At 40.6% G+C, this 23,691-nt stretch overlaps 1 protein-coding gene across 2 annotated transcripts; it reads left to right on the forward strand.

The window, feature by feature from the left end:
- The first annotated feature begins 16,793 nt into the window (after nucleotides 1-16,793).
- Nucleotides 16,794-22,065, forward strand: IRAK1BP1 (interleukin 1 receptor associated kinase 1 binding protein 1). 2 transcript variants are annotated; one of them, XM_053381322.1, is made up of 4 exons: nucleotides 16,794-17,192; nucleotides 17,884-17,949; nucleotides 18,982-19,112; nucleotides 20,961-22,065. In XM_053381322.1, exons 1-4 carry the CDS (start codon nucleotides 16,920-16,922, stop codon nucleotides 21,241-21,243), a joined length of 753 nt encoding a protein of 250 aa, XP_053237297.1. In that variant the 5' UTR covers nucleotides 16,794-16,919; the 3' UTR covers nucleotides 21,244-22,065. The 2 variants fall into 2 exon arrangements, with proteins under 2 accessions (XP_053237297.1, XP_053237296.1); XM_053381321.1 differs by lacking the exon at nucleotides 17,884-17,949 and having other exon boundaries at nucleotides 16,797-17,192.
- Nucleotides 22,066-23,691: the final 1,626 nt, after the last annotated feature.

Below are 23,691 nucleotides of genomic sequence, written 5' to 3' on the forward strand. Positions count from 1 at the left end.
CGAGCAGTGGTTGGGCCCTGTACTACAGGCTGGCGTAAGAAAATTCAGATTACAATGGGAAAGTATAGCTTCATGAGATGTCCATGGGGAAATATGCCATCTAAAGGGGTCATCTGAGATCTACTGAAAGGTGATGTTTGCTTATATTAGAAGAAGACGAAGAGACAGAAATGAGGCATCGCCTTGAACATCAAGTCCTTTGCAAAAGGCCATAAACAAACACCGGCGCCATTGACTTCAGAAATTGCCAGAACAGTTAGGGTGCTCTAACCTAAAGCAGAACAAGAAAATGCAATCAGTGTCATTTCTGCCCACTGCTCTTTAGCTGAGGAACACAGGCTCTGTCTCAAGAGAAACCCTCCCTCACACTCTGCCGCTACTTAGATAAAGCATTTTACACTAGAGGGTGCGAAAAGAAATGTGAGGGATTCCCGTTTCATAACAGGGAAAGTCATTTGTGCCATGTTCTGCAGATGAACAGGCTGTGTGAGTCGACCCCCCTCTAAGAGTCTTGTTCTCTTTCTTAAAGCCCTCTCTTGGGGCCAAGCTAAAAGGGACCTGTGGGCAGTTTCCTCCTCTTTCTCTAAAGGTGTGATGCATCTGACCATCACGGCATGCAAGAAGGTCTCTAGAGAGTTGTTGTACAAGAATTCCAGAGATTTTTTATTTGCTGTGGCCTTTACTGTGCTGTTGGGTGTCCCCTTCTAGTTGTCTCTTAGAAAGAAAGTGGGAAACCCTACAGATACTTAAAGCAATGATCACAGGTCCATCCAGGTCACAGCCACACCATTTATTTAAAGCACCATGCATTTAAAGCGCATTTAAAGCACATTGCTTCCCTCAAAGGATCCCGGGAACAGTTTACCCCTGGCAGAGCTTTTGCTTTGTTTCTTGCTTTGTTTTCTTATCCTGCCTGTAAATAAAATCCTTATCAAGCAACAGACCCAGTATGCCCCTTGCCTTGTCTGAATCCCAAAACATCCTCTGGTTTAAGTGGAGGTTTTCCAGGTTTTTAAACTGCCTCTTGTCTTAATTACCACTGATCTTTCAGACTAGTTTTCTTATTCTATATTGTATTATTTTGATCCTGTGTAAGCTATCTTGTATTAAAAAAATACAAGATAATAGTGTATGATGTGAAACCTGGAATGATTTTACAATTCTTGCTGTAGTTTATGGGATTAAGAAGAGGACTTGAATGATATGAGTCTCATATATTTATCACATGTGTATCCCTCCGTTCTCCTAGGGTTACGGGGGGGGATTTAAATGCTGGTGTCCAGGGCAAAGAAGGGAGTTGGGATGGAGTAAGGGGGCAGAACCTTGAAGTCTGAGACAGGTATGGTATAGAAGGTAAAAGGTAAGGGACCCCTGGACAGTTAAGTCCAGTCAAAGACAACTATGGGGTTGTGGCACTCATCTCGCTTTCAGGCTGAGGGAGACAGCGCTTGTCCGCAGACAGCTTTCTGGGTCATGTGGTCAGCATGACTAAACCGTTTCTGGTGCAACGGGACACCATGATGGAAACCAGAGCGCACGGAAATGCCATTTACCTTCCCGCCACAGCAGTACCTATTTCTCTACTTGCACTGGCATGCTTTCGAACTGCTAGGTTGGCAGGAGCTGGGACAGAGCAACAGGAGCTCACTCCGTTGCAGGGATTTGAACCACCAACCTTCTGATCGGCAAGCCCAAGAGGCTCAATTGTTTAGACTACAGTGCCACCCGCATCCTTATAGAACTACCTATTTGTTTAAGGTGCGCAGTCAAAAATAGAAGAAGGAGCCTTGTGACACCTTGACACATTTCCTATGGCATAATCTCACTTCACCAGACGCATGAAAGGTAATCTTCAGCTGTAAGTAGGCATTTGAGGGAGTGTCAGGCGGCAGGCCTACCAGTTATTCAGTAGGGAGAGGAAAGGGCTTTGATGCTGTGTAACCTGCATTCCTGCATCCATAAGAATATGGAGGAACGAAGATTAAAGCATGAAGTGCGGATCTTCAGCAGGCCTGTGTTCCTTGCAAATACGCAAAAAGCAGCCCACACATTTTGTAACTCTGTGCATGCAGTTTTCAGGATCATCTGCACATTTTGAAGGTTGAGGCTTTAAATAGCTGTAAAGCAGGGCTTGTTGCTTAGCTGTGTATTGACCTTACTTGCATACTTCTGTTGGGATTACGGAGTTCCTTTTGCCTTTTGCACATTCAGGACAAATAAAGGCTGTTTGAGAGGTTTGTTTGTTTGTTTGGCAAGCTTTGTAAAAGAAAAAGTCTATGAAGAAAATAAAAGTTACTGTGAATCTACAGGACCTTTGTATGTCCATGTGATTGTATGTGTGCTAAGGGTTTATGGCTGCGCTTGTGTGTGTATGGCCCCCACCTGCTTTCTACACGTTAATATATCCCTCAGCATGAGAAATGTTCCCCAAAGCTGGTTTGTAGAGTTTACCCAGAGTGTTGAACAGAAATGATAAAAATGTGACCCTGTATCAGCAGTCGAAATATCCATGCCCCAAACCATTTGTCTATAGACATGTTTTCTGATTTGAACAACAAAAGGGTTAAAGGATGCAGCATTTCATTTTAAAGGATCGACCACTCTCTGTAAATGTGTATATGAACAGAAGGAAATTTTGGAGAAGACCATCTGAGAGGATCTGCTTAGAAAAGGGCAGATCTCCAAGGCTTAGGACCCTGGTTGCTAACTTGCTAAGCAGCACCATACATTTCAAACATCTGCTGAGTCAGTTCCCTAACTTTCCAAAATGGTATTTAAACAGAAGAAAGACATCTCTCCTAAAATATTTAAAGTCATATGAGCATAAATAAATTAGTCTGCGGCTTGGAAAGATCCTGACATGGTAGACATTAAACTCTAATTAGTTATACTAAAGTCTGCAATCCTTTTGATTAAAAGGTTAGGCCAGCGAGGAAGAGACAGCTGTTTCAGTGCAATTTTGGCATAGCACAGCAGAACAGATATTATTCTTCCTAAGCACAAGAAGAAAAGTGCATTAAAGAAAGCACATCAATTCATAGCTTAGCTATGACAGAGAGAGATAGGGCAGGCCTTACCTTGCAATACAATCCATTGTTTTCAGGACCATCAAAAGCACCAAGATTTCAGTGTGAAGTATCATGAAAGAGTACATCTCCTGACCTAACTGATATTAAACGTCAATGCTTTCAAAAAATCTCTCTGTTGGCATCTTGCCAGGATATTCCAGGATACAAAAGTGTGAGTTTTAAGTTGCAGTCCTAGACCCACTTATCTGGGAGTAAATCCCATTGAACTCAATGTGGTTTATTCCTGAATAGACACATTTAAGATAGCACCTCACATCTGTCAAATCAGGGATTGGGATGCTGTGGCTTTCCAGATTTTGCTGGACTGTGGCGACCATACCTGGCCATAGGCCATATTGGCTGGGGCAGATGGGCACTGAAGTTCCAGCAACATTTAGATGGCCATAGGTCCCCAGCCCTGTTTTTAAATAGCACTTTAAAATAAACAAAGAGAGGTTGCTTAAAGTATTTGATAGAGGTCGCTTAAAGTCATTGTGCCCTGCTCAGTGCGATAGCATGTTCAGTTTTAACTCTCTCAAAAATCTAGGTTCAACGAGCCTCTTGAGAGGTTCTTGAGTCACAGATGTGGTGCCCCCCAGCTGGTACTCACCATGAAGTTGTTACAGTAACCTGCCACACATTTTAACAACAGCAAAAGAGGTGCCGGTGCTGAATACCCTGAAAAAAAGCACTGAGTGCCCCTTTATCAAACCATGAGAATGTATCTTTTTTATCTAAGTACAGTGGTACCTCGGGTTACAGACGCTTCAGGTTACATACGCTTCAGGTTACAGACTCCGCTAACCCAGAAATAGTACCTCGGGTTAAGAACTTTGCTTCAGGATGAGAACAGAAATTGTGTGGCGGCGGCACGGCGGCAGCAGGAGGCCCCATTAGCTAAAGTGGTGCTTCAGGTTAAGAACAGTTTCAGGTTAAGAACAGACCTCCAGAACAAATTTAGTTCATAATCCGAGGTACCACTGTATAGAAATTACAGCTCCAGTCATGTTCCCCAATTTGAGATTGACCCTTGCAACTAGATCTTTTCATGAATTCTGGCCTAGCTCGGATGCTGAGGTTGCAGAACAGCCTTTTATCCTGTCACTAAAGTTGCTCCTGACCACCTGATCCTGGTAATAATAATAATAATAATAATAATAATAATAATAATAATCTTTTATTTATATCCTGCCCTCCCTGGCTGATGTCGGGCTCTGGGCGGCTAACATCAGATATATAACATTGGTATGAAATCAAACAATAATTAAATTACCTCCTAAAAACAGGTCAAAATCAAGTTGTTTGCTTCTTGAATGTTTGCATGCTTTAAACAGAAATACAAGAAGATCCTTGCTGGATCAGGTTACAGGCCTATCCAGTCCCTTATCCACTATCCTGTTCACAACAAACCTGCAAGCAGGACACTAGACTGGCAGCATGTCAGCACCACCTCTGTCACCAAGGACATGGGGCCAACTGTGATGGCATGAGCAGACCCATCAGACTCAGCCTATTCGGAGAAGGCCTTCTTGCTTGCCCAGTCCCACAGCTTGGGAAGACAACTTGGGAAAGCAAAAGGGAAGCTCAGGGAGCAGGTCAAGTATTGGGACAATGTCTTAGCTTATGCCTCGCCTTGTATCCTACAGCTCTGCTGTGACTTCTGAACTGTGTAACCCATAACCTGATCAACACTGGGGTGCTATAGGGAATTCTGGAATGAAGACTTAATAGTTGAGCTGATTCTACAAGTGAAAGCCAGGACGGGGGGGGGGGGTGTCATTTGATTTGGCAAGCCAAAATGCTTGCCCTAACAGAGCTATCAACATAGCATGACACCAAATTCCATCCAAAGGGTGGTATTCAACTAAGTTTTATATTGTTTCACAACTCCTTTATGGGATTCCCTTGTGGATAACTGACTTTAACAACAAAGTCAAGGGTTTACAGGCATCCTTCTTCCAACAAATTCTAGGAGCTCCAAAATGTGTCTTCTATGTGTGCAGAGTTAGGCCAGCATCTCTTAGAATCTAGGGGCTGGATTATGACTTTCAAATACTGGCCAGAAATTCACTTGAATGCAGACCCGAAAAGTTTACTAACTTATTTATTGAGAGATACACATAATTTTACATAGTTTTCTGATATTATCCTCAGGCAAATAGGGATTGCAATAGATTCCCTTCTTCTATCAGATGAGTCACAAATCTTCTCATCAAGCAGAGACTGTTAGACCATGAAATCCAAAAACTCTACCTTTTGTACGGTCATCTACTTACTTAGGATTGGAGCGCCACCATGGTGCAATGCCTAATTTCTTTTATGATTTAGATACTCCATCGCATTGCAGAGCTTTTATGCTAGCTCATCTAAATGCATCCCCCTCATCTGTTTTGTTCGGAAGGTTTCAAAAAATCCCCTTCCAGAACAGATTCTGCTCCTGTTATAAGAAAACGCCAGATACAATACATCGCATAATTTTGGACTGCCCTCTTCTCAACACCCTTCACAGAGATCTCCTAGTGACTCCCTTACAGCTTAAAATATCAGTTTACGAAGAATCTGTAATCCAATATTTGTTGAGGAATGATACTCCCGAAACTACCAAGATTGTTTTGGAGTATTTAGCCGAGATCTTTAAAGCTAAAGTTGCCTGGTTTATTCAATGGTGGCTATCTAGTCTTTTATATACTGTATGTGTTTGGATTATCAACATATTTGGATGATTTTGTGATTTTATTGTTTAAACTTATGCCAGTAAAGTCTAATAATAATAAAATAACTTCTATGCAAAGCAACCCACTGAAATTAATGGACCTAACTTAGTCATGTTTGTTACGGTAATTTCAGTGAGTCTTCTCCTAGTGAAACGTAATTGAATACCACTCAAAAAATGTTAATGTAGATCCCACACTGATAGATGCCCTTCAAGTATAAATGAATTGCCATGACCTTCTGTTGAGGAATCTTTATATCTCACAGATCAATCTAGATCCAAAATTAATACCCTGCACTAAGTGTTAGGTATTATGGAAAGCTCTGACAGGAATTATTTTTTCTTTTGGTAGCAATTTTATAACGATGAAATGTTTCACTTTGAGTGCTTTCTTTTTTTCAAATAATCCAGGTTGAAATATCACCTCTGGTACTCACTGTTCCTATTTCACACTTCTCAAATTTTCTTGATGAATTTCTTTTAAGTGCTTGTGAATGAATTAATTAGTTAATGCCATGCAGTGCTTTGAAGACATCAGCAGCCATAAAATGCTAAGTATTAACTTCTGGGTATTGAGGAAAGTTGTCTTAAACCTGATTTGCCATGACTAATATGCAGATTATTTTCAACAAAACTTAACTTTGCATAAAAGTACAGGCTGGAAGGCTTCAGTGTCAATCTAATCCACCCACTGAGGCAAGATTCTCTGTACTCCCAAAATTCCTGCATTTAACCTAAATTACAGAATAATGCAGGCGTTGATCATTTTAATTACAGTATGACACAGTTAGAGAACAAGAAAAAAGTATCCATTTCAGCACCAGCCATTTTGCTGGTTTCTTTGTTTCCTTAGGAAACAAATGGACATAAGAACAACCAAATGAAATGGACATAAGAACCTGAGATATATAGATTTGAAAACTTATTTGAAACCCCCTTCTCCATAGCGTCCTCTCCCTTACCATCTGTTCTTTGTTAAAGTTTGCAAATTGGTTATAATGATCACAGATATTGTCTATTTTTATGTTAATGATTCTGTTATTCTGAGAAATTTGCATTTTGCAAAATTACGTGTGAACATTGGGAGAGACGATTAGTATATATTTTCTAGATTCTAGAGAATGGCTATTCCTTGTTTACAAATGCTATTCGTTTTCAAAAGTTTGAGCACCCATAGTCTGCCTGTTCTCCTAAGCCATTGACCATACCCACTGGTGGAGGCGGGACAAAATATCAGAAAGCACTGATGAGTGATGGTTTCCCACACAAGTCACAGCAAGAATCCAAGAATCCATTCTTCCCTTAACAGTTTTTCTCTGTCTCTGTCTGTCTGTCTGTCTGTCTGTCTGTCTGTCTGTCTCTGTCTCTCTCTCTCTCTCTCTCTCTCTCTCACACACACACACACAGAGAGAGAGAGAGAGAGATTCCAGTGACAGGGCACTTTGATCCTGCTCATGGAAAGCCCATGTTCCACAGGAGCATATTTTGGGAGCCACTAGTGTAAGGTTCTGATACCCTTGCACCCAACCCTGAGTGCAGCATCTCTTAGGACTGAGCAGCAAATGGCATTTTCATGCTAGATATCCCATAAGTTCCCTGTGTATTTTTACATTTTTAAATGCCAAGAATACACTTGAAGCGTAACACACACACACCCCTTTCAGGCATGAAATGCATTACCCACCATAAGCTCAACAGAAAAAAAAACGCTTTACAATATTCATCTCAGGTGGCACAGAAAGTTAGCTGGCGAATTTTGAACAGCTGAGTCAAGCCAATGTTGATTTATTTATAAACAGAATTTTTTTAAGTGGGGTTGGGGGGGAAGAGAACAGGTGCAAGGGATTCAAAATATCTTCTAGAGAGAAGGCGATGATAGCTACATAAAGAAAACTTGCACTTAAAGCTCCTGCCATCTGTCCTCTTTCCTGTACATACTAGTCTTGCATAATCGGCCGATCTTCACTTCCAAGGACCACAGTGCCATTCAGTGAAATCTAAGCGTGCACCCAAGTTTATTAGCATTATCTGTTTAAAATCATATCTATTTGCATATCTGTCATATCATTGCGCTTATTGAATGATCACTTCTTTTCCTTTTTTTTTCCAATGTGTCCCCAAACAAGATTGTCTTCACAATTTCCCCCCCTGCAAATCTGAAAACCAGAAAATTAAATGGTTTAAAACACACACAAAAACAATATAACTGTAATTTAGGAATCTTGAAACAACTATGTAGGACCATGTTGTGCTAGATAAGTGGTGCAAGCATACCCCTGAAAACACCCCTTTTATTAGATTAAATCCTGGGTGCACATGATAGTAAGTCCTTGGATTTACCAATGCTCACATCATATTTTGATAACAACTTTCTACCTACAACTGCCTGGAGCTGGGTGTTCCTCACTGCTTGGCTCTGACGGACCATAATAGATGAGTGGAGAAGAGAAAGCTTGGTCTTTAATGCACCTTAAGATGGAATCTGCAGAGTAAAGATCTTGCTGGGAACTTCGGAACTACTCTTGCAAATCACATTAAAATGTCATGCAACATGAGGTACATGGCAGCATATCTGAGGCCACGTATGTCCACTTTGTTTCTGCTTCTCATTTTTCCAATCTTAAATTCAGTTCCCTACATTTCTGCAGCAATTTGCGATTATTTTTAAATCCTCACAAACACGCACCAGCATTTTTGTGTGAATTTCCCATGTCACATTTTTGTATGCAGTGTTCACATTCTTGCAAAAAAATGAAATGCATTTTTCTATGGTTGTTTTTTTTTTGCCCAGTTAATCTGTATGTACACTTTCCTCTAATATATGCATTTTTGCAAACATGGGTTGGAGAACTGCTTTGCATAATTCGGATAAGTGTGAATTTCCGAGGCTAGCTGGGTTTCCATTCTCATATCGTTTTGGGGAAAGCAATTTTTATAGATCTGCCTTTATGTACGAACTGAATTGAATTTCACTCCATCCCTGTTGCACACACACCTCTTTCCACCCCGGCAAGCAAAAGGTATTATCAGAACTCAATGACACATTCCAGTCGGGCAAAAGCTCATGAGAGCTAATGAGGGATGTGGCCCAAGGACTGGACAGAGAGATCTGGAGGGCCTCATGCAATTCCCTACCCCTATTCTAGACCAGGGGTCAGCAAACCTTTTCAGCAGGGGGCCAGCCAATTTTCCCACAGACCTTGTGGGGGGTCAGACTATATTTTGGAAAGAAAAAAAAATGAACCAATTCCTATGCCCCACAAATAACCCAGAGATGCATTTTAAATGAAAGCACACATTCTATTCATGTAAAAACACGCTGATTCCCGGACCATCCGCGGGCCAGATGGAGAAGGCAATTGGGCCGGATCTGGCCCCCGGGCCTTAGGTTTCCTACCCCTGATCTAGACAGTTTACCAACTACTCTTGTGGCCTGTCACAGGGCTGCAGGTAAAACACAGCATATACCCCCCCCAAAAAAAACCCCACATATTTCCCTAGAAAACTAGTGGTGTCAGGGCGAAAGCACATCATTTGATTTTCTCCCTAACATGGCTAATTTTCTGTGTGTAGCGTGATAGTTTCTTCATTCAGGAGGCATCTGCATTCCTTTACATGTAGTTCAAAATGGTGCAGCATGAGAACAATTTTACTATTTGATGAACTTTTTGTCTCCTTGAGGCCTTACCACTCTACCAAGTCTATTTTGCCACTCAACAAAAATTCAACTGCACAAATCTTTTATAAAGAGGACCAGATGGAAACTTCAGCTCAATTATTTTAACTGACGTTTGCATAAGCAAGTATCAGATAGCCGAGACCAATTACATTATTTTAAAAGGCTTATAAAGGCAAAGGCAGGGAAGAAAGGGATTTAATATTATTCAGTGTCACATTACATTTCTGGGAGAGAAATTTGGTTTTTAGGCATTAAGCAGTTTTACTCTGATAGAACTTTATTTGCATAAAAACGTAAGTGTAAAACGGCTTGTCAGCACTTTACAGCAGGGGCGGGAACTTTTGGCCCTCTATGTGTTGTTGAACTGCAACTCCCATCAGCTCCAGCAAGCATGACCCATGACTAGGGATGGTAGGAGTTGTAGTTCAGCGACATCTGGAAGGCCAAAGGCTCTCCATACCTGAACTCAGGAGAAAAGAAAGAAAATCTAAGAAAGTCAAAGTTAAATGAGCACAGCCAAAATAAAATTAAAGTTAAGTGCTTAACTTTGTTTGGATCAGGTTCTAAATATTTACTAATTAATTTGTGACAGTCTGGTATCCCATTATTTCCTTTGCCAATGATGATAGCTCAGTTGGAAGACTGTCCCTGACCGTTCTCTGTTTTTGGTCTGATGCTTTGCCTTGTATTTCTCCGCACCGTGGCAGTCTAAACGTAGCCAAGGCAGCTTAAAACCCTGTTCCTTTTCCTACTGTAAAATAAGCAGATGTGGATGTCTGTTATTCATATAGACATACACAGGTTTTTATATAATAATCAATTGTTTTTATCCATGAGTTACTCTGGAGTTTCACACTGGCAGTGTCCCAATGTCCCACCAAAGGGAGGCAATGGTTTGAGCAAGGGGAGGAGTCAGTACTTTCTGGTTCCTTAGACAGACAGGGCAACACAAAAGTCAGAACCATGGATAGAGATTGTCGGAGCCTGCCGTCATAAGTGGCGCACAGCATAGAAAAATGACACAGAAAGCCAGCAATATTTTCATGATGGATAAGAGCAGCTCCCTTCTCTGCCCTCCTCCGATTTATTCCCCCTTTGTTCTCCCCAGCCGCATGGCCGTTTGCCAATGTCTCACGTTACCTACATCCGGTTCTGGCTTTTTACCCACCCATCGCCATATAGGGTCATTGCCCAGAGGAAGCACAACTCCAGTTAAAGTCAATACATTCCAATACATTGTAAAGCTTGGAGTGCTGGTCACGAGGTCAGGGGGCCCCTGCAATTTTACAAGACTCTGGTATGGCTCTGCATGACTCCCACAAGAGATCAAGGTGTGACTCCAGCACCATGGACAGTGTTCCTGAAGCTGAAGTGAAACATCCCATTGTCTCAGATCCTGGAGCAACTGGCTGAGTTTCATAGCAGGCATAGCCAGTCATTCACTGCCTCCTAACCATTTCTGGTGCCTTCTTCTGCAACTGTTGACTCCTTTGAGGTAATGGGGTTTTCAGGGCTTGGGATCTCTCCTCAGGGAGTCTGTGGACTGGCCTTCAATATAACCTTAGGGCTCAGCGGAGGAGAATAAAGCTCCAATGTCCAGAGATACGTATGGAATAGACCAGGGCATGGAACCATCACCTTCAATTAAAAAGTTTTCATTTCAGTTGCTATTATGGATATGAATGGATAGCCAGGTTCTCTTACCTTCTTGGTAGCTCTGTACATAGCAAAAGACTCCACATCTATGCACAATAGAGAATGGGTTTATCTCTCGCGAACATTTTAAAAAAACATTTCTATTGAGTCTCTGCATACTAAAAATACACCCTTTGGTTTTTGGCTTTTATGCATGAATTGGCCCTCTCAATGGACTTGATTCTCATACAGGGCTCAGAACCTAGATTCAGTTTGCAGTGCCCTCCAATGTGTAAAAAGAATGCCTTGAAACTTGTACATTTCTTCACATTCAAGCTTTAACCCAGAATGTGTTGATTTGGGAGCTCTAGCATTTTCCAGAAATGAATTGTTAGGGTTTTTGGCCTGCAGTGCGGCTCTGACCATTTTACACACTATCATGGTCACACTTTTTCAAATATCACTTTCTTGAGTTTAGTTTTCTCATATTGCGACTTAATTGTTACACAGGCATAAGCCTTTCTCACATGGCCATGATCAATATCCCTGTGTAAAAGTAGTTTGCACAGAACTCAGGGATATTGTGCTGTAATTTTCACCTGTTGGGAAGAATCCATATCCTGGAAAAGCGACATCTATGCCCTGAGATTTAAAGAAATCACTATGAGGCCTCTTACTGCAATCTCTCTTTGACATATTTCATACAGAGTTTTTCCTGTCGTGCTAGGTGGCAGGTTCAGTCTTGTTAAAAAGCGGCATGAGATAAGCTCTTGGAAATCAATTAAATTGTGATTTTCTATGGAGCAATGTAGACCTCTCCTGCTCGATTGCTTGTTCTGCTCTGTCCCTATCAGATCAGCTTGAAGTGGTTTCCAGTGACTTTGCACGAGAGGCTAGAATAAAATGTCTGCATATATAAATAACTGATTTGCCTCCTTGCTGAGCTGTTATCAGGTATGTAAATGTATGTCATATTCAGCTATTTGAGCAAACAGGTCTCATCATTTCTATCTCACTGAATTACAGGTAAATAATGTCTGGACAGCATACTAAACCAAACCATGCCTTAGTGCAAACAAGCAGGTTCTCAAACTGCCAATCATGGCCATAGCACTTTCCCCATAATCTTGCTGCTGCCTTAACCCAGGGCTAAGCCGTGGTTTGGTTCAGCATCGCATCTGAATGGGGGCTTGCAGTTTGTTTGGGGGAGACGAGCCTGGGTTCAGGTGTATTATTATTGCTATTATTCATTTCATTTCTAGACCACTTAATATTTTAGAGGGGAAAATCACGAAGCAGTTTAAGGTAAAGGTAAACGGACCCCTGACCATTAGGTCTGGTCGTGACCGACTCTGGGGTTGCGGCGCTCATCTTGCTTTATTGGCCAAGGGAGCCGGCGTACATGTGGCTAGCATGACTAAGCCGCTTCTGGCGAACCAGAGCAGCACACGGAAACGCCGTTTACCTTCCCGCCGGAGCAGTACCTATTTGTCTACTTGCACTTTGACGTGCTTTCGAACTGCTAGGTTGGCAGGAGCAGGGACCAAGCAACGGGAGCTCACTCCGTCGTGGGGATTCAAACGGCCGACCTTCTGATCAGCAAGTCCTAGGCTCTGTGGTTTAACCCAACACATTAAAACATTGAATACAGCAATCCAGAATAAAACATTACTGAAGAAAATCAGATATAAAGTATACCCTCAAAGCGACATAATTTACAGGAAACTAAAATATTATCTTAAAGATTTCAAAATGAAACTTTACAAAGGAGGTAAACTACTGAATGCACACTTAAGTTAAGAAAAGTTAAGAAAAAATATCTTTAAAACATTTAAAAGGATCCTGGGAACGTTAGTTTGAGGGGGCTGGGAATTGTAGCTCTGAGGGGGAAAGTACACTTCCCATTACTCTTTGGGAGAAGTCATGTCCTTTAAATGTGTGTTGTATATGCTTTCAGTGTTTGGTATGGCTCTGCCCTTAGTTGCTTTCGGTGAATAATGAATTACTGAAATATGTCACTCTGAAAGACTGAATATTTCGTAGTCTCTTACTGCCACCTTATGTGATTTCTTGCCATTGCATATAATGAACTTTATTTCCCCATCCTAGTCAGTTGTTTTTAGGGTGACCAGATAAGTGACAGGACAGGTCTTCTGTACTGTGGCACAAATGGTCAGTGTCTGGTTGTTAGCCAGAAGGTTGGTGGTTTGAGCCCACCCAGGGAAGGACGTGGGCTGGACTCCTGCACTGCAGGCAATTGGAGTAGATGACCCTTGGGGTCCCTTTCCATTCTACAATTTAAGAGGGAATTACAGCAGCTGCATCTTTTCTCAAAACGTATGGCAGTATGACACAATAGCCTGTTTCTTCTCCATAGCTATTAAAGATACAAGAGCTTTCCTGTTGCATGCAGTGACACTAGCTACCTTCTCAAACAAGGTGAGTTGAAGGTATATATGATACTGGAAGATTCTTGTCTTCCAAATTTACAGTGCCCAACTTCTGTCCTCTCTATTCTTCTGGGTACAAGCGCCAGAAGTATACTTTGTCCTTTGTGGACAGTCAGACTCAAAAGTAAATTCAAAGCACATAGGCACAATAAAATCACAGTTGTGGAGCACATTATGCACAAGATTCAAAATAAAATGCATCAATATCTGACTATCATGCCACTTCTGAAATCATTTTCACTGTATAAGGGAAACTGTAAGTGATATTTTTACAGAAATTTAAAAGTTTAGTAGACCATAGAAGACTAAGTTTCTATTTGCTCCTAATTCACAAGTTAGCAGGTATGGCATTTGATAAAATCAGTGTTCTTGAGGGGAATACCTTTGAAAATAATAAAATTCATTTCAGACTTCAATAATTGACTTAATGCTTTTGTTAAGAAATTGCTAGCATAGCTAACTGGCCTGGCTAAATAAGTAAACTTGCATATGCAATATTAACTGTTGCTTCAGCATATGCAATCGGTATGTAGGGTTCATCCAGACTGTGATTCCCCCCCCCCCCCCGGTATATTCTACAAGTTGTTATTGATACAATAATAGTGCATTAGTGGTGGATTTAGTTGGGACTGCCAGCACTTAATTCCACTTCATTAGTTCCGATATGCTCTTCCAATGCACAATAGCACAAAAAGTGGGACAAAACAAACACCCTGGAATGTTTTTTTTTGGGGGGGGGGAGGGACGAGTTTTAGCAGGAAGATAAAGGACACACTAATTAGAATGAAGCAGTATGTTTATCTCAAAACTTTTGCATGTGCAAACAGTACTGAAAGCCGGATTGTGTGTAACCACCCCAATAACATCGTGAACACAATGCACAATAAAATGATTTATTTGAAAATTATTTATTGAACAATGCACAATAACATAATTTATTTTAATGCACTAACATAAATAAAAAAAATTAAATTACTGAAACCTTTGGGTACAACCACTTTTTAAATTATATATTTTAAAAAGATTTTTATACTTTGAATTTGTATTTACTAAACTATATAACAATCTGATACATGCCCTTAGCCTGGGATCTAATGTGTGCAGTGGTAAAAATCACAAATTATTCCCTCTATCTGCAACAACCCTTTCTGGTAAGTATGCCAAGAAGCAAATTTTCAGCCAAAGGTCTTTTGATAAGAATAAAGTGAAAATAAAATCAATTTTGCTGTTGGCTGTGGTGATTCATAGTAATTAAAGCTGAAAGCACAACAAAGCTTAGGTCATCAGTATAACAAAGTCAACAAAGCTTCACATTCAGGGCATCTCTGCAATTGCAATCTTGTTATTATTTCCAAACAATCACAAACTAGCTCATTTTTTCTTTAATATGCTGGTCGCAAACATTCTCAGGCATTTTCTTATCCCCAAAGCAAAATGCAGGTCAGATTTGTATTGATTTTACTGAAATGAACTGAAATCTCTTCTTCTTAAACACACTTCAGTGATCACTCTAAATGACAGTGCAATCAAATGAGCACTGCGTATTGGATAAGCATTCTTCTTGTCTGCCTGTAGCATGTGAGTGACTGTTGAATCTGCTACTGGAAGCACCAGAGTCAGGTGTTTCAAATTTGCCCTCAACAGCAAAATCTGGTCATTAATTGAGATGTATATATGTATTTCTAAATCACCAGACAGCCCAGCTGAATGGAGGTGTTGAAGAAATGGGAGAGATTACTTTCCTTTAGTAAAAGCTTCCCAATGCACATGCCCAACAAAATCATCCTACAGGTCCTACATTCAACTGATGCATAATGCAAGACTGACGTGAGGCCCTCTCTTCCACCACAAGCTGATTTGAGGAGAAACTGCGCAAACCAGGTTTCTGTGGGTTTAACTAGCAAGGAGAGCTTTATTAGACTGCACTTGTGCTCATTTGTTATTATTATTAATAATAATTGCATCTTATATCCATTCTTCCTCCTGCTGGAGCCGATGCTTACGTTTAGGATCTGCTTGTAAAACCAACTTGAAAATATGCTTTTTCAAATTGTGTAAAAAAAAGATTCTAACAGAAGAGTCCTAAACACATCTTTGTAGAAGTCCTCTTGAAGTCAGTGGGATTCACTCTCAGATAAGTGGGGTTAGGACTAGAGCCTAATTCAGTTCTTTAAGATAGGGGTTATGGAATCAAAGAAATGTACACCCAGTGATGGTGATGATGATGATGATGATTTATTTATACCCCGCCCATCTGGCTGGATTTCCCCAGGCACTCTGGGCGGCTACCAGCAGAATATTTAAAATACGATAAAAAAATCAAACATTAAAAACTTCCCTAAACAGGGCTGCCTTCAGATGTCTTTTAAAAGTCAGATAGCTGTTTATTTCCTTGACATCTGATGGGAGGGCATTCCACAGGGCAGGCACCACTACCGAGAAGGACCTCTGCCTGGATCCCTGTAACCTCACTTCTCGTAGGGAGGGAATCACCAGAAGGTCCTCGGAGCTGCACCTAAATGAAGTGACTGAGTTTTTACAGTGGTACCTCGGGTTAAGTACTTAATTCGTTCTGGAGGTCTGTTCTTAACCTGAAACTGTTCTTAACCTGAAGCACTTTAGCTAATGGGGCCTCCTGCTGCTGCAGTGCCGCTGGAGCCCAATTTCTGTTCTCATCCTGAAGCAAAGTTCTTAACCCGAGGTACTATTTCTGGGTTAGCGGAGTGTGTAACCTGAAGCATATGTAACCCGAGGTACCACTGTATTTCAGTTCACTCCATGTGAAAATACAGAGATGGTTTAATCTTATGCGTAACAAGCCTCATACAGTTAGACGGGCTTTTCCAGCACGTAAGTATGCAAACATGCCTTGCTTTTGCTTGGTATTTTCATTTCTAAAACGTCGCCAAAGAAGTTCAAGATGTGAAAGGGTGCATGTGCAGGTGAGTTTTCTCCCGTGTTGTTTTCTTGGAATCGAGCTAACGCTGCTTGGAGAGAAAACTACCAACTTATTCTCTAAGGACACTTCACGTAGAGAGAGAGAGAGAGAATTAAAAAACTCGATTTAGCTGCTTAAGGGAACTCGCAGCTTCGAAGCGCCCAAGCTCCGAGCGCTCAAACTGAACAGGGTAGCGGGTTCCCTCGGCAAAACAAAGCAGCGCACCTCGGCGGGCGTCACGTGAACGGGAAGACGGCGCTACGAACCCTGGGACGCCGCGCTCCCAAGCGCCGAGGTGCGCCTCTCCCGGCAGGGGGACGCCGGATAGGCCACGTGACGCGGCCGCTTCCAGAACTACATCCCCCGTGATGCTTTGGGCGCTCAGGGCTCCGTTGCCATGGCGCCTTAGCGGTCTCCTTTCTCCAACTCCCTCGGGATGCCGTTACCGCCGCTTTCTCCAGCTCGGGTGTTTGCCGAGCTGGTCCCTCCGCCCGCCGGGGGGGACAACAGCCGGGAGAATGAAGTCCCGAGGCCGCCGGGGAGGGAAGTTCACGTCAGCGGCACCTCGGAGCTCAGCGCTAGGCCGGACCGGGCGAAAGTCACCGTTTACCTGAAGAGCAAGAAAGGAGAGGCCGGAGCGGCGCGGAGCAGCGTCACTCGGAGGCTGGATTATGTCGTCCAGAGCGCCCGGCAGCGCGGAGGAATCTTGGTGGGTTGGAGGGCGAGAAGTAGAGCCGACCCACCTCGCGCATGCGCGCAGCTCAACGGCTTTCTCTGTGGCTACACCACATCACCACCAGCTTCTGCACCGGAAAAGCTTTCGCTCTTTCTTATAGTTTGGTGGGAGGGGTGGGCCGCTTGGACCCCTAGAGATATCCTCAACACCACTGACCTGATGGGAGCCGAGCTGCAACACATGGAGGGGCAGTGGTTCCACACCATAGAAGCATTCAAACGGATCAAAACCAGTGCAGTTGGATGATTAGGCTAGAGAGGAAACCCTTGTCTACAAGCCCAAGTTTATTGTGTATTTCCTGATTGTGTATTTGCTGCATTTCCATCCTGCCCTACTGTCAGTGAACTCAAGGCTGCACACAGGTTGCTTAGATGACAAACAGGTTTAAAAATTGCTCTATGTATTTAATACAATGAGATATATTTACGGAGTAACAGGCTGGATGATAAATAATTTCATGCTCTACTTAGGATGGGTTAACAGTTGTGGGTGAAGACAAGATTTACTCATCTATGCTAAGCTGGATTTATTTTTTATTTTTACCTTGAAATAGTGTACCTTGAACTCTGCTGCATTGCTTAGTACTAGTTAAGCAACCATAATGTCACCGAAAAGCATTCTCTTCCATAGTTTTGTACTTAAAGCTATTGTGTTTTTTTTCTAGGAGAACGACATGACTGTGACAAAGAACTTTAGTAGAATAGACAATTTGTATAAGATGGAAGCAGAGGCAAGTGTCTTAAGTATGAGTATTGGTCATGTGTCTCAAATACCATTTATATATATATATCTTGAGCATTAAACAAGAAATGTGAAACTATGTCCTAATATGCTTTTCTGCTCAAGGGTGAAAATGGTTCCACACTCATACATTACAGTATTACTGCTTGTGGTTATTTATATATTATCTTTTTTGCCATCCTACTCCTGAAGTATTTTCCTGCAATACCATCTTAATAGCCTTACAAAACTATGTCAGCATCACAACATGCTTGATAACTACTGGTGTAGTTATTTATGGAAGCAGAAATTGAAACATCTACCAAATTTACAATCCAATCCTCAAAACATTCATATTGAAACTAAGAAAAGCTTTATTTATGTGAATTGTGTTTAGAATTGCAGCCTTGGATCTAGGCATCAATCCCATACATGCTTATCTGGAAGTCTTATTGAACACAGTGTAGGGTAGTAAAAACCTGGACACCCCAAAAGTTGTTGAGCTTTTTTTTTAGGAAGGTCCAAAAGTTTGCTTTTTTAAAGGAAGATACTGAAATTGTTGAGCTTTTTACATAAACGCCAAGATGTCAATTCCAGACGTTTGACATCCCTAAGACAACGGGACTTCTCATCCAGGATTGAATTGTCTTAAAATATTAGGAGCATGTTGATGTGCGGTTATAAACCAGGGGTTAATATTAATTTCCTGAATGTCTTTCCAATTCTGCAAATTCATTGCTTCTCCGTAGTTGGTTCTACAAAATGATTGTCATTCTAAAAACTTGAATATGACAAAAATTGCCTGCTTTAATTCCATATAATAATGAGCATACAGATATGAGTATTTTTCATGTATTGCTGAAAGCTATGTAAGCCACATTGAGCAAAACTTCCTCTGTACAGAGGTAGCATATAAATGAAAGTATAATCTAATTTAGCTTTGTACAAAATGCATATTATAATTGATTTTGTATTATTCATCTTTAGCCAATTTTTAGCTAAGGCACTAAAAAGGCTTGCAAATTTTTACATTCCCATATAGGTCTGCATTATATTCAGTGATTTCGGCAAAATGCAAGACGTTTGTAACTTCCTTGTTGAAAAGCTAGGTAGCTCTGTTATCATCAGCCCACCTCACTTTTACCATACAGTGGAGGCAGTAGATGCCCTTCGGTAAGTTATGTCTTCCTCCTTTTACCAGAAAGTTAGGTCTCGCTAGCTTGATTTACCAGTTCCATGCCTCTGGAAATCTGTTCTCTAATAAGTAGCCAAAGCTTCTATTTTGTTGACCAGTCCAAGAAAACAGCTGGTGGAATACACATGTTCATATAGATATGGCTTGTGCATAATAGTAAACCATTTATAAAATAAATGATGGTTTAAAGTGAATGTGCTAGTGCACACAGTTGGAAACTGCAGGTGTTTTACTTTTGTCCCGTTGCTGGAAAACAAGCTGTATTATGTAAGAATCCAAGCTCATCTTTTGTTTCCCCCAAATAAACCATGAACAGTAAACCAAGAACAAACATTGATTGCTATTCATGACTTGGAGAGAAGCAGACCAGAAGCACTAAGCCAAGCCATGGCAGGAGCAAATCCCCCATGAAAGAGGTTGATATAATATTAAAGTAGACAAAAAAACGAAACAAGGCTCCATATTCTTCTGAAGGTTCTAAATTGGAATGTATCATTAAGATGACAAATCATTCAGTCAAGCACCCCAATGCTGGTACATGAATAATCGTGAAATCCTGTACAGTGATCCCTCGGGTTGCGAACACTGTGGGTTGCATGTTTTCGAGTTACGGACCACGGTGAACCCGGAAGTACCGGAACGGGTTACTTCCGGGTTTCAGCGCATGCAGATGCGCAGAAGCGCCAAATCACGTCATGCGCGACACTGCGGGTTGCGAACGTGCCTCCCGCACAGATCACGTTCACAACCCAAGGTTCCACTGTACTCTCAGTAAAGTGGGAACAGGATTGCAGCCTATGAGGAGGAGAAAGCCAGCCTAAGAAGAGATGAATTAAAATAAATGCAATCACATATATTTTGGCTTAGTTTCAGAGTTTTGCCTGTCTGGTATGGAAAGGTTGAAATGACAGTGCATGTATATAATAACCACTGGAAGACAGGAGTGCCTGGCGTGCTCTGGTCCATGGGGTCACGAAGAGTCGGACACGACTGAATGACTAAACAACAATAAGTATATAATAACACCACTGAAGTGTATAAAGGCCTTGATTCAGATCTGAAGCATAAAGAACTATTAAACTGTTGAACGGCAGCAGCACGGTCTGTGAAAGCATGCAGTTGGTAAAACTTTCAAAGAGTGAATATAGATCAATGGTATCAAAGGGTAGGGCAGCTAACACTTCATGCAAAACTACACAAAAGTTAAACGTTGCCTGTGGGAGAAAATTAAATACTTTTCCATTAGTTTGTTACATGTTTATTAACTGTTAACATATCAGAGCAGGGGAGATTCCACCACCAGCATACACCTCACTCTGGGCACAATGAGCTGGTTTTTGCTTTTTGCTCTGGAAAGAAAAGACAAATTAACTCTGTTCTGTGTGAGATCGGAACTTTATTTGCCTTTCTCAGCCTTTGACAAACTTACATTGGATTTCCAATCTGACATGGAACATGTGTGTTGTTATTTTTCACAACAATGTAAACTGGTGGAGTGGGGGAAGGGGGTTAATTTAGTTGTTTAAGTTGCATAAATTTTAAATGTCGTAAAATGGGGGAGGGGATAACATCACTGAATATATAGAGGCTGAAATCCTACACTTATACCTGGAATTAATCTCAATGAACTCAAAGTAACATACTTTTGGATAGATCTGTATAGGATTGTACTGTTAGTTGCTTTGTGAAGGTCTTTCTCATTGAAAAGCAGAGTATACAGTGCTCAAAAGTAGGTACTACGTTGGTTAACGGTTTTAATTGACACACTCCCTTTTTGTTGCTTTAATTAGCTAAATCTTCTCATTTGTCTTTGGTTTTTTTTGCAGACGTCAGGTTTGTCTTGCTGCTGTTGGGAGTGCCCGGCAAAAAGCTCAAGAAGTTTGCCAGTTGCTTGGCCAGCCCCTTGGGAAGCCTTTGCTAATAAGGGAAGAGGAAGTGAAAGAGTGGGAGGGCCACCTCGAAAATCACTTGGCCAATGCCCCAGACTCACTGGGTTTGCAGCAGAGACTCCAGAGTGCCACCATCTATGTTTCCTCAAGGGTATATGCTGTTTTTGAAATAAAGGGGGAAAGGAAGAGAAAACAAGCAGCTCACATAAATGTAAACTGATTTATTACTGAAGTCCTGAATCATTGTGTTTTCCTTTGGGAAGAACATTATTCTTGGGAAGCTTAACTAGCTTTTCCTTAATCAAAATGTTAAAGTGACTCTGATGTTTGTTCACTTTTTAAACGATTCCATGAAATTGTAGCACGGGTTGTAATTCTCCGCACTTGGACGCAAGCTGTGGCTTGGATCCCAATTTACGTTTCATTTCTTGGAAGAAAACTTCTTGCCATGAAGAAGCCCTCGTGTTCATAGAAGACACTTTCCATTATCAGCAGCTCCTTCCATGAATAAAACAAACTTTGGAATCAACCTAGTGAATGCTTGTGGTAGCCATAGATACAAGTACATTTTTAATATACTGTTTAGAATAATTCTTAATGGCTGGTGACAGAAACCAGTTTTTTTCCCAGAGTTTTACACTGGACAAATTGCATTTGGTGAAATGCCACATTGTCAGTGTAGTTCAAGAAATCTCTGCTGAGAGTAGTTTTATCAGGGGAGAAATTCCCTGGATGCCAGAAGCTCCTAGCCTTCAAAAATAAGGATGTGCATTTACTGTCTGACATGAGAAATTTCTCAAATATAACCAGTCTGAGTTAAGAAATTATGAATAAGAGACGGAAATACTGTAAAACTGCAGTGTTGCTGAAAAACTTGCTAATTTTTGGGTGTTGGTGGTGAGACTAGGCAAGGTGTCGAGTGATTTCTGCTTGAATAGTTTCACAGATTAAGGAATGCAGTTTAAACAAAAAGGATGGAACTTACAACTCTGCCTAGTTTCTTAATCTCCAATTTAATAAAATTCTAACTTTCCAACCTGTATGAACTATTCACTCTTTGTATTTCATCTGCAGTTTGCTATTTTTGTGGAATTTATTCTGGCTTTGCTAATGTAAGGAAGCAAGGTTATGGGGGCGGGGCAGCTTTTCCTAACAAGGAAATAATGCAGATGTTTTTCATTCTCCTAGCCCAACACAATGTCCATTTTATATTATAGTATATTATCATACCTGCCTATGCACCTGTTAAGAATAAGTGCCTTCAGAAAGAAAGTTGATCACACATCTCTGGATAATAGAATTTGTAAGGCTGTCTCACACATGTAGTGATGGTAGTAAAATTTACCAGTTCCATTAGAGCATTTGTGTTAAGAAACTAAGTTACTCTTGTTGCCAATCAATATCCTTTATATTTAAGTCATTAAGGTTGCAGTCCTGTAGAAACTTACCTGGGACTAAGACTCATTGAACTTGATGGGGCTTATTTTTGGGTCAACGTAGGATTGCAGTATGGTGAGGTGAAAGTTTTTAGACACAACTTGTGTACTTCACACATTTATATTAGTTTAATAACAAAAGCAAAGCAGCTTAGAAAAACGAGTTTTCTATTTATTTAAAAATAGGTTTGTAGTTACTACATTGCAGTGACAGTAATTCATACACATACATTCTAGTTTGTATAAAAGGATTCCAAGTATTATTCATCAAAACCAACGTAAGTGTTTCACATAACAATAAAAGTTTCGATCAATATGTACAAAAAGAAAGGGCACTGTTCATCCAGGTGTGAGACTGCACTTTATAACTTGATAAAGCAGAAGAGAAAGAAAATAACCTTGATAAAACCTAAACTTGTAAAACTGTAGGTTGGTTACATGAATATTTTTGGGATTTACACCATACTGTACAAAGTAAGCAAAGCTTTAAAATGTGTCAGTTTCAAAATTAGATGTTCCAGACAATTTCCTTAAGTTACACTACATTATATGTTTCAACATTAAGTGGCAAGATTTAAGGTATTCACTCAATAACTTTCTTTTCAATTTTTGCAGTGTAATGGTCCAAAAATGTAACTTCAAAATGTGTGTCAATAGCGTATCCTTTTAAAAACATGCATCTGAGATAAATATACCATGTTAAATGTCTTATGTGAAAGTGTAGAAATTTGGTGCTGTATCTTTAAAGGTGTAGTAATTTCCAGCACTAATTATATCATGAACAAAAATTTATACCATATCCTGAAGCAATTATCTGCATTTATTTAAAATTCAAATATTCAACATTTGGCTCCCTTTTTGGTATCAAAAGAAAAATGATTTTTCATATAAATAGCTCCTTAAATTATTTACCCTTTAAAAAAGGGAGATTTGGGGTTTGGTCTTTAACAGCAAATATTATGCTATTTCCATCTTCAAAATGCCATCTCACATCTACGGTACTTTTAACAAAAAATATCCTGAAATAAATGTAACCTTCCTGAAACAGAGGGTACCTTTTATTCCAAAATGTTGTGAACTAAATGGGAAAATGAGAGCAACAAAATAATTCTTTGCTTCACCATTATTCCAAGAGTAATTATGTAAAGTTAGCACATTTAAAAAAAAACCACAATACCAGATTTTGTTATATTAGAAATAATTTTCAGACTTGGCCACTATATATGAAATGT

Source organism: Podarcis raffonei, chromosome 3, assembly GCF_027172205.1.
Source record: "Podarcis raffonei isolate rPodRaf1 chromosome 3, rPodRaf1.pri, whole genome shotgun sequence".
NCBI classification, from domain to species: domain Eukaryota; kingdom Metazoa; phylum Chordata; class Lepidosauria; order Squamata; family Lacertidae; genus Podarcis; species Podarcis raffonei.